The sequence below is a fragment of the Nestor notabilis genome, unplaced genomic scaffold (assembly GCF_000696875.1).
Source record: "Nestor notabilis isolate BGI_N333 unplaced genomic scaffold, ASM69687v1 scaffold24350, whole genome shotgun sequence".
NCBI lineage: Eukaryota > Metazoa > Chordata > Aves > Psittaciformes > Psittacidae > Nestor > Nestor notabilis.
The window spans coordinates 115,014-126,433 of record NW_009911080.1 but is presented as its reverse complement, the minus strand read 5'-3'; the positions used below and the strand labels follow the sequence as shown (position 1 = coordinate 126,433).

The following is an 11,420-nucleotide window of genomic DNA, read 5'->3' as shown; positions in this document are numbered from 1 at the left end:
GCTGTGTTTATTCCAGCAGTCCCAGCTCCTCCAAGCTGCGCCTCCCTGGGAAGCTAGCAAATATCTCCGAGGCTCCCAATGCTCTTCTGAAAGTTTGTTTTTCTGCAACTGCCAAACATGGTTCGCAACAGGTTTTTGGGTAGGTGCCCATGGCATGGTCTGTGGGGGTTACTTGGGCCACCATGTTTTGGTGAAGCCATTGCACAGCTACACCGTCTCGCCAGGAGATCACATGTGCCATTTACTCTTCCAACTGAGCTGACTGGCCTAAGTAATCTTTCTTAAGACCTGTGGCTTGTATGTGTGCAACTAGTCCAACTTCAGCTTGCTACTGCCCCTGGCCAAGCCAATTTGGTTTTCACCTCAAATCTATTGGGTCACTGATTGTGCAATTTGATAAGCCATGTAAAATTAAAGCTTTCACACTCCCTTTTTGTTTTAAAGCCTCCAACTACGTATGTTTCGCAGAAGACGAGTGCTGAAAGAGGCCACCAGGCTCTCAAACCATCACTTTTAGTTCTTACTTCTGCTTCGATCTTTGCTGCGATGCAGGTCTCCGGGGCTGCTACCCGACTGGCTGTCCTCTGAGGTGGGGCTGAAGGCTGGGTTCACCAGCCCTGGCTCATCTGTCATTAAGGCAATGGCCGCAGCTGCTGAGAGCTCGGGGCCGAGGGCAGCTACTGCCAAGCTGGAGCCATGGACTGGAGAGCAGTCTTGGGAACGCCTCTTCCGTTCCTTGGTAAGGCCATAGTGGGATGCTCCTTTACATCTAAAAAGAAGGGAAGGAAAAGGAGACATAATAACAAACTGTATTTGAACGTTGCATACTTACTGGAATTGTATGGTGCCAAGATGATTTGCCACTTGGAGTACAAAGCATGATGATCACAGGGGCTGATGAAATACGGATGCTTAACAAGAGGGAAAGATGCCAATCTTATCAGGTTACACAGAATCAAAAAGAAGGACAACTGTCCTTCAAAGTAGCTGAGTTACCACCTTACATGGGAAGACTGCTGCTGGTCAAGGAAAGAATACAGAGCCACAGCCTTGTGTGTAGTCTCATGTGTGTAGATAGTTACTGCAGATGCAAGAGGACAGGAATAGCAGGTGGCTAATTAAGCCAGAGGCTACAGTCTGTAATTTCTCCCTTGCTTCTGGTCGATGAAGGAGAGCAGCGTGAGGCCTGACAGCTCCTCCATGTCTGCTGGTGCAAAGAAGGTGCCTCACCCAGCCCTGCGCCGTGCAGAACCGTCCAGTCACCAAGGTGGTCACACCGGGAGCACAGTGCTGTGGTCTTCCATGGAGGAGGCAGGGTCTGCCCTTCAATGCAACCCATGAAGGGAGGGTTGCAGGTGCAAGGTGAATGGGTGCTGGGCAAAAATCCAAATCCTAAACCCTGACTCAACCTCTGCAGTGACAAAACCTTCTCTTTTTGGTGTGTGTTCCTAGAAAAGCTGAAGATACATTGCAAGAGGCAAATTACAAGCCTACTTTGAAACAGCTTATTTGTGGTCCCAACTACCTGCTCTAGATTCATCCTAGACAGCAAAGGCAGGACCACACATGGCTTCTATTTCTTGAGACTTGTTAAAGAAAGTCACTTGAATGAAATTAAAGGTCAGTGTGTGCTCTTCATGAGTCAGTATTTAATTAAAGTTATAAAATAACTGAAGAGACAGAGTGGCCCAAGGACACAGCACCTGGGACTTTTTTCCAGCACCAATTCTGCCTATTGCCCACCCACTAGAACCTCATTTACTGCATTAAAATGAAGAAAAATCTACCTTTCAATCATAATCTAATGAGCTTGCCCTACTTTCAGTTACTGTTATCTCTTCCTTCATAGCAAAGGCTAGCTGATGACTTTCGTGAAAGTGCCCTGTAGGACAAACTCACAGAAATAGCTACAGAAGCCCTTAGGGATAGAAAGCTCTTCATAATATATGGCATGCACAAAAGGCAATGCATAATACATATAGTACACAACGCTAGTGGGTTAAGTGTCAGAAAAAGAAGTACACTGAACAGAGGCCTTGGAAGAGAAATGATTTATGGAAACAATTCTTAGGACAGAAAGATGAGATGAAAACTAGTCACAGATCTCTCATATCAGCTTCAGAACAACAGTTTAATTTCTCTTATGGTATTAGCTTTTTATGAGAGACAATTGAATTAAAAACATTTTTTAGCACTAAATTATGATTTACCATCATTCACCTCATGCCACTTCTGACAACTCTTCTCTTAAAGAGGGGAAAAAATACCCAAAACCAAACTGCATCATATTCATGCAACTGTGTGAAGGTTTAAAGTTTGGATGGGAATGGCTGTGGCAGAAGTTATTTCTGAAACCTTTCACAAGCAAATTGAGTTGTCTCAAAAGAAAATACTCTTATGGAAGAGGAGGTCGGTCAGTTATTTTAAAAGACCAACAAAAGCTATTTGGAGCACCTATTCCAAGACAAAACTGCAACAATAATTATGTAAAACAGAAAGGAAGAGCTCCTCTGCCTCCACTGCAGCACGAATTTTACTATTCCTTCCCAAAAAAGAGGTGTGACTTCCTCACCTCCGAGCATCCCATGCTCTAGCAGAATGCTTTCTTTTATATTTCAGAGGGAGCAGAACCACAAAGACCTTCCCCTCTTGCAACCTACCTAAACTTCTCCAATACAGCGTTTTGGGAACCTGTCCTTGACATCTCCCACTTGCAGTAAGGTCACATTTACTAATCCAGCCTATGAATGCGCAACAAGATAGTTTTAAAAAATGGTCTAAAAATCTAATGCAATGAAATGAACATAAAGAAATGGCTTTGAAGTGAATTGTTTGTTATTCTCAAAAGACAATCTCTGCCTTACAGATATCTCACAAAGATTCAGAATATTCCTGCTCCACATTTTGTTTGCTTCTGTTTTCACCATGCCAGTGAACTTTCAGCAGCTGATATGAGAGCAACAGCCTTGTGAATGGGTCCTCAAACACACATCTCTCTTTTCTATTTCTGGTGGGTTGCATGAGGATCAACCTGAAGATCAGAAGTGGCTCAGCCCAAAGATTCCCAGCTGCATGGGTTCAACCACCGCCTGGTGCCCATCTGCACTTCACTACTGAAGCCTTCACTTTCTGTGGAAATTCTCACTCGCTGCTGCTGGCTGCACTGCAGACGCCCAGTTAACAGCATCAATCCAACAGCAATGAACAGCAGACGGTTACTTTGAATGCAGAGAGGGATGACACAGTTTAAGATGTGGCTTATTGGAGAAAACAGATCATGATACAAAGCACAAGGCATATCTTTCTAACTCTGCCAGAAATAGTTAAAAGAGGACCAAAAGCTCTTCAAGTATGAGCACTGAAGTTATTTCTTAAATAACTGTGGCAGGCATAAATGAACACATCGCAGGCCCTCTTTCTTCAGATTAACACAGTGTCCTTGAAGAAGGAAAAAAAGCCCCGAGCCCTCAAACTTGTAATAAAATCTGCAACAGCATCTCTTCACTTTCATTGTTTTCCTTGTGCTGACACTGCTGTGATAACAGAAAACAGAAGAGATGACTGTGTAAGTGGAATCATATTTATAGTGTCTCAGCTACATTTTTCCATATGGTTGGATTTGGCTCCCAGAAAAGAGAGATCCATAAAACAGCTACATGCCAGTACTAATTATCTCTCTCACTGTGATTATTAATCAGCTGCCTGATTTACAGCTGGAAGAGTGCGATACCTGATTAACATAGGCCAGTCAGAAAGTGAACCCAACACTGGCTGGTGTCTAAGGTGACCTACAGATTTATGTTTCTTCTCAGTCACTCTGGACAGAGTATATCTGTGCAGCTGCACGATTCCGAAACAATTTGAAGGCCAAACCCAAAAGAGATAAACAGACATGAATAACGCATGTTGTACAGTTCATACCAATAAAGTAGTGTCACTAGGTGTGTACAGGAAATTCAGAAAATAGTTCCTTCTATTTGCGTGGCCTCTTTTATGAAGCAGAAATGTGCCATCCAAAATCCTGGCTATACGAGCTAACCACTGGGCAGTGAGAGGGCAGTGGTGGCTCCTGAAACCTCACCCAGGGATGCAATTATGGCTGGCACCAACACCATCAGCCACAGGGCAAACCTTGCCCTGTGCCCTGCTCTGCATATGAAGGCGGCTTTCCACTGCAGGCTTCAGGTGCAGCACATCCCAAGTGCTGGAGCCAGGAGATGCAAAACACTGTGGCTGCCTTAACTTGGTGCTACCATTTGTAAAAACAAGCTTCAGTCAAACTCAAGGCCGACAGGTCATTTCCACATCATTGGCAAATTCAAATAAAAGAGTGGTTTGAAAAGAGATGCATTTTCCTTGCAGCATCCCTCACACAGCAAAGGAGGGCCTGAAAGTGAGGTTGACCTCAAGGTTTTTCCATTGGCCGGGGTAACACAGGGGCAAAATGTAAAGGCAAAACACAAACGAGGACAACTGCATGGTTTTTTTCAACTTCATTTCTAGTGATCTAGATGAAACAGTATCACAGGCAGAAAATTGATGTGTATATTTTTAATGCATTTGCTGTTTTGAAAACTCCCTTCACAGGCTATTCCTCTTTCTCCCCGTCTCACACCTGACTGCCTGGACAGGAAACAGGGGAAAAAAGTGAAGCTAGAGAGTGACAGTGCTTGTGAGCCAGGGTTGGCACTAATAAACAGAGCAGAAGCTCTCCCTGCCCAGTTCCAGCAGTGTTTGCCCAACCTCACTTCCAGCACACTTAGAATTTGGTGCCGTTTTGCTTTAATGCAGAAGCAACAGACACGTTGTCTGAGTGCAATTAAGAATAATGTATACAAAGCACTCAAGATTGCCCAGCAGAAGAAAATACTGCGTAATGGGCTGTCATCGCCGATCCAAAGCTAAACTGAGATCAGGGTAGACAAGCACGTTTCAGCTATGCCCTCACTGCAAACAGTCTCATCCCTATGTAACTTGGGCTTGTCATAAGCTGGGATCAGAAGTACCAACAGCGTGTATCACACCCTGACCCCAGCACACAAACTTTCCCAGTTGCTCTGGAATCCCTAAACTGATCCAGTGGAAAAGCTGATGGAGAAAGCAAGCAGCAAGGAGCGTCCTGGATGACCTGGTGCTGATAACCTCACTTGTGAGACCCTGGTGAGAGGCTCCTACCATGTCTGGGAAGGGAGGGGGGCATGTGAATTGGAGAGCCTGACTCACAAGAAGGTGTTGGCAACTCCTGCCCCATGTAAACCATTCACACAGTGTGTACATCAGCTGTGACTGTAGCCCAAACATAACCCAAATACCAACCATGTGGATTTCAGGTCAAATGCCTAAACTCTAAAGCTTTCTGAAAGTCCATCACAAGGGTGTGAACTGACTTGGTCACTTCTCAGGCAGAGATGACATCAACCCTTCTGATCTTACTTTTGCTAATAGCGTACCTGGAACTGGAGCCAAAACTAAAAAAAAGTGAGGCACCTAAACTCCAACCAGATTCCATGTCACAGATCTAAGCTAAAATGCGGCAAATGTACAATCTCCCTTTCAGACGAACCATATCAGTGCTTAAGAGGCCAGAGACGTTGATGTCTTCAGCAGTGAAGGTGATCAGTACCCTCCTGCTCTTTACACCCAGTGATGCTGTATCATCCTTGCTCAGAAAACTGGCTTCTGTGAATCCTGGTCCTATGTACAAAATTCCTCAGTTTTGTTACACATGGAAATCAATTCTGAAACATTAGTGTTTTTTCCTTGGTAATTCTGAGTTCTTGTGAGGATTAACCATGGCATAAATGCTGCATACAAAATAAGCCTCATAAATAAGAACCTGATTTTTCTTTCATTTTTTGTTTCTTTTTTTTTAATGCATTTGCCTTTTCTGCTTTTTATAAAGAACTGTGTCATGTCAAGAGCATTCCTCAAGACTCTGTAACCACCAGCTATGGCTAGGAGGGTCCTGCCTATATTAAACCTTCCTCAATATTCATAAAGAAGGGGATGAGGCATCTAAAAAGCAAAGTTTAAAGTCCTTATTACAGTTTCCAACCAACATTTGCTGAATCAGGCTGCAAAAACCTTGTCTAGACATGCAACTAGAAACAGGCTGTTCTCTGCACCTGCACTTGAATTTCATAATGCAAGCAATATTTCTAGATGCTCACGACTGCTGTTCCATATGCTGGCATTGATGCAACTTGGGTTTCCTCTCCACGATGATGTTCCAGTGTCAGAGGCTTGGCATCTTTTTTGGGGGGAATAAAAAGTGCTCATTTTTCACCTAAGTGGGAAATTGTCCCAGTTATTATTACTCTTTCACTTCAATAACCCTATAAACAAAAGCCTCTTAGAGACAGCTTCCTGACACCTGGAGCATCAGGCTGGCTGAGAGGCTTGATCCCTGCTGCCTCTGGAGTTTTGAGGATGAGCAATTCCATCCTGCTCTTCCATAATCACTGCTCTTCTCCATGTCAGCTTGAACACAGCTACGATAGTTCAGATGAGGCAAATGGCTTCTTTGTCTAGCTGTTAGAGAGATTTTCACATGTCATTTGCTGTCTATTGTCAACCTAGGCCTTCGCTAAAGTATGAACACATAGTAGATTTAGTGGTTCTATATTTCTGCATTACTACTGTGTAAATATTTATAAAGCTCCTTGTAACATTTATTTCTTTAAGCTAAAGTTATTTAGCTTAAATACTTTCCCACAAGATAGGGAATATCAAATATCAATTCTTTCCAGTTTAATTTCTGCATACCCCTGTTACGGTTTCCTAAGGTTTTTTCCATTCTTTTTCTTTAAATGAAGCCATCATAATTCAACAAACTCTGAAACTACATTATTAGCAAAGCCTAAAGTTGTGCTGCATCCTATCTGTAAAGATCTGACCCCAGGGAAGGGCTGTCATTTTCAAAATGCTTTTGCATTATGATGCTGTCAAACAAAATATATTTGTATATTATATAAGGAACGTGTGCAGGAGTATCTGTATACTTCACTTCCACATCAGCCATTCTGTATGAATTTACGTGCATCACCAGAAAAAAGACCTATAGGTCCCACAGTTAAAAAAAAAATATGTTTTCTAAGCATATGAGGAAAATATATATGGAGCATTCTTTATAATTACTGTGTCATCAGCTAACCCAGTTCTGTGATTTGGTTGCTGAGAAGGAGACTAACAAGCATTGTTAGTCATTTTGGTACAGGCCACTGAAAGCATTTTGCATTGGCACAGAATTGGAATTGCAGTTCAGAGTTCAGACCTCACAGTTCCCAAAACTACTGAGGGAAAGACAGACAGACAGTGTCAGACAGAAATTGAACAAGCATTCAATGGCAACCAAATCCCCATTTTAAATTTGACTGCTCATTCTGAGGGAAGGGAGGAATCTTCAGATTTCCTACTAGTTTTCAGAAGACTTGAAAGTACTTGGAACACATTTTTACTCTTAAATAAATTGCAGAGTTTAAATTTCATGTACATGCTACCAAAGTATCATGTAACATGTGGTCATGTTTAAGTGTTTTTTCCCTTCACTTTAAAAAGCAAAAAGTTGTATTTCAGACACCATCATCAGCTTCTATTATGAAATCTTTTCAAGGCCCATTAACATCTATCATGGGAACAGGGAACTGGAAGAAATTGGTAAACAATACTAGTTGCCTGCAATTGTGGGCAAAAACGATGACTGGGATTATTGTGCAATGATCCCAGTTGATGTTGGGACTGTGTAAAGATTGGTGGTCCAGATCATGTTTTCTCCGTCCCTGACACTTTTTCCAGGCCATTACTCTACCACTGATGATTTTGAAACTACAACATTTTCTTTTCAAGGTTCAAGTACCGTTTCAAGTTCCAGTGTTAAACCATTCTAACAAATTGCAGCTGTCTTACATATAGGAGAATGGAGCTGTGAATTGCTAGAGACAGCTTAGAGACAACTCAGATGGGCAAGTCAGCATATGAGCTGGGAATGCCAAGTTCTTTTACAGATTAGCACCCCTTCTGAATTGTGCATAACACAACTCATTACTTTAGAGAAGCTAATATTCACAATTAACTTTGTGGCTTCAGCTTCTGTTGCCCTTTTCCCCACCTGTGCTGAACACACAGATGCTTTGAGGACACACAAGGGAACCAGCAGCCTGTTCCCACTGCTCACACAAGGCATGGCCTAGGGTTGCTGCTACAGCTTCTCCCTCTTCCAAAACTGCTTTTAAATGTAAGGCTTGTAGAGCAGAAGTAGACTTCAAGCAACAAACATGAGGAATTAACCAGGGTGAAAGACTGCAGTCAGCTTATTAATCAGTATTTGCTCCTAGATTACTATAAACAGACATTCATCACCACAGGGAAGTTACTGACTAGAAGTACAGAACAAGAGTGATGCAAAACAATAACAGTATTTATTTATACTGAACTTAATTAAACACTGAAGCTCCCCAAGAATAATCTACGTATCTCATGCAATCTACTCACACTAGCTGACACAAACAAGGAAAAGAGAGGAGCAGCACACTGTCTCTAACTTTTGATAGGTGCCTAGGTACCGACACACCAGGAGTGCCTGGGTGGGAGATCTAAAGCAAAATAAAAGGGTAGGAGATTTAGAGCAAAATAAGAGACATGGGACTAGTAATTTTTAGCTGATGGAAGCCTGTAAACCTTGCTAATAACTTCTAGTGCTTTTAGCATTCAACATATCATTTAAACCCACTAATCCTGATCAATTGCTAGTCATAAAGTACTAAAAACCCCTCCTGACTTCAGCAAAGGCGGAGCTTGATGAAAACTTTTACCAGGTGCTTTCTTCACCTTCCAAAACTGCATCATTTTCTAAACAACACACTTAAAAGCTTCAGCCTTCCCCACTCCTGAAGAGTAAAGCTAGAATGTTGTTTCAAAAGAAAGTGAGGAAACACAAATTAGAAAGACCCTCAAGAGGTTTCTTTATAGAAAACTTGGGTACTTGTTAATAGTTGTACATTCTTTTATCTACAGACAGCAGGCACAAGGAAGCAATTGAATGTAGTGTGTGTCGGCTGGGTATTTGGAAAGCAACATAAGACCTGTCATCAGTGGCTCTCAGCTTCATATCTGGTTTTGAGTCCAAGACCACTCAAAGAACAGCACCGGTATTCTACAGGCAATCTTGACCATTAATTTTGCCTTATACTAATAAAATAATAATATAACCTTTTTACAGTAGAAATTGAGATCCTATGTAATGAGACTGTAGCAGAAACACTGAAAATATTCCTCATTTAGAACCTTAACTGAAAAATGAGCCTAAGAAAGATCACAGCATATATATACAAAGTCTCAAAAAACATTAATACTGCTAAAATCAAGTTACCTGTGACAAAAATAACAAATGCAAGGACAAAGAAATTCTTAAGGCATTGCAATGTTATACATCATAATACAATCATTACACTGTATTTTTCAACTTATGTGGATATATATAATTAATGTTGAGAATAAGCATTCAATCTGTTGATTCATGTGTTTTCCATGTTTACAGTTCAGTGCTTTGATCTCTAGATTATACTCAACAGGTATAACTAGTCTCCTGGAACTTAGTATCTCAGCTTTGTCTTTCCCTCCTCCTATCCCCACCTATACCATAAAAACTTCATGATGCAGTGAGCAAAATATGTTTGTAATGGGACAAGGGGTTTGCTTTTTTAGCAAGAGTGGCAGTATCAGCGTAGCCTGATTCTTGCAGCCACAGGCAGAAGAGGCTGCCAGGCAGAAATTTTGCATATACACGTATTTAGCACACAATTCTTTATAAAATAAAATGAATTGTGATATCTGCTATGTCACAGACTCGACAAGCCAGCACTACTGAGAGTAGGTTTGAGGCACCAGTTTGTCTGATGTGGCATAAAGCAGTGACACGTGTGTATCAGGCTCTAAGATGTAAACAATAAAAAGGAACACCACATTCCATTTAAAGATGTTTTCAACCCAAGGCCTTAGTTTACTAACATGTTCTCTACTGGAATTTGAAATTACAGGAAACAATGGGGATCCAGCCAGCAAATAACAAATACTGTCTTCATACCCTCTTGTTGACAGAACACACTATGGGCAGCCACTCACAGCTCTAGTTCTAGTGGCAATCGCCTCTGACCTCAGTGACCCAAAAGTCATCGAAGACCTGTTTTAGGTCAGCATGGGTATCTAAATTACATTGCTAACACATCTTGGTACACATCAAGCTCTGAACACGTACTTGCTTCCTCATGAGGACGGCCAGAAAAAGATCTCAGCATGACTTCTCAGAAGTTGAAAAATCACAGAGATACCTGTGGATGCCCCTCTGAGTGCTGGGCAAACATATCTGCCACCATGACTAAGCAGCATATTAAGATGTCACTAATGCTTCCCCTTTTAAAAAGCAGTTCTCCCATCTTATCAAACCTGATGTCTGATATTCAACAAGGACCTTGTAAGTGAAGTGCACATGATTCATGAATCACTGTGTCTTAAAACCCTTAAACAACATGGGTTTCTTGTAGGGGTGGGGAAGGAAGAGTACAACATTTCCTGGAGTATCTCAGAGTTCAACATTTCCTGGAGTATCTCAGAGTTCAATTTCCAGGATTTCAGCCTAAATGAGTATTGACACTGATATAAGAAGTACATAAGTCACACTGTTGACTAAATATCTCATTACACTATTTTTTTTTGTGAAGATAAACATATCCAACAGTACGTTTTGCTAGAGAAAGTTCTGGCTTCTACACCTCCTGTCTCCACAGTCTTCTCTTTTGCATGTCAGTCTGGAAGAGGATGGATGGATCAGAGGGATGTTACAAGCCAATTTTTGGAACAAAGCTCCACAAACCCATCAGGCATGCAAAAATCTTCACAGCTTATGGTTTTATGGATTCCACCCAGCTAAATAGGAGATACTTCAGTGAGATATTTCACCCTCCCATTAAAATAAACACACACTGTAAAAGCATTTAAAGGCTGCAGAGGCTCCATATTCAGCCACGGCATTAAGTATGACAGGAATGTTGTTTACAGTCTTCTGAAAGCTCACATGGTAGGAAATGCTCACTTATGCTGTAAAAATTGTGAAACCCAGCATTTTTTTGAATCACCATTTCTTAACAGAACTATCAGGCATACTTTTAACCTGAATTCCTTTATCTAAGTCTGAAATTCACTAAGCCCAATTCACTCACCCTTCTCCCCACACAGCTACCTACAGGCAGTGCCGCACTCAGTATCACTGAAAGCATCCAAAAATACTGTGGTGTGGTGTCCCTGGCATGTGTGGACTACTATCAGCTCTCACTTGTAACAGAGCCTCACAGAGCTCACACCGTCACACTTCAGTTTTCACAGTGCACTAACCACTAAAGCTCAGGTCAGGCTGGGATAACGCTGAT

At 41.8% G+C, this 11,420-nt stretch overlaps 1 protein-coding gene across 1 annotated transcript in view; it reads right to left on the bottom strand.

Annotated features, from left to right (window-relative positions):
* Positions 1 to 11,420, bottom strand: part of LNX1 (ligand of numb-protein X 1, E3 ubiquitin protein ligase) — a 66,305-nt gene that overhangs the window by 33,423 nt on the left and 21,462 nt on the right. The window contains exon 2 of the mRNA XM_010013029.1: positions 525 to 769. Within this exon, the coding sequence (XP_010011331.1) occupies positions 525 to 769 (245 nt within the window). The remainder of the gene's footprint in view (positions 1 to 524; positions 770 to 11,420) is intronic.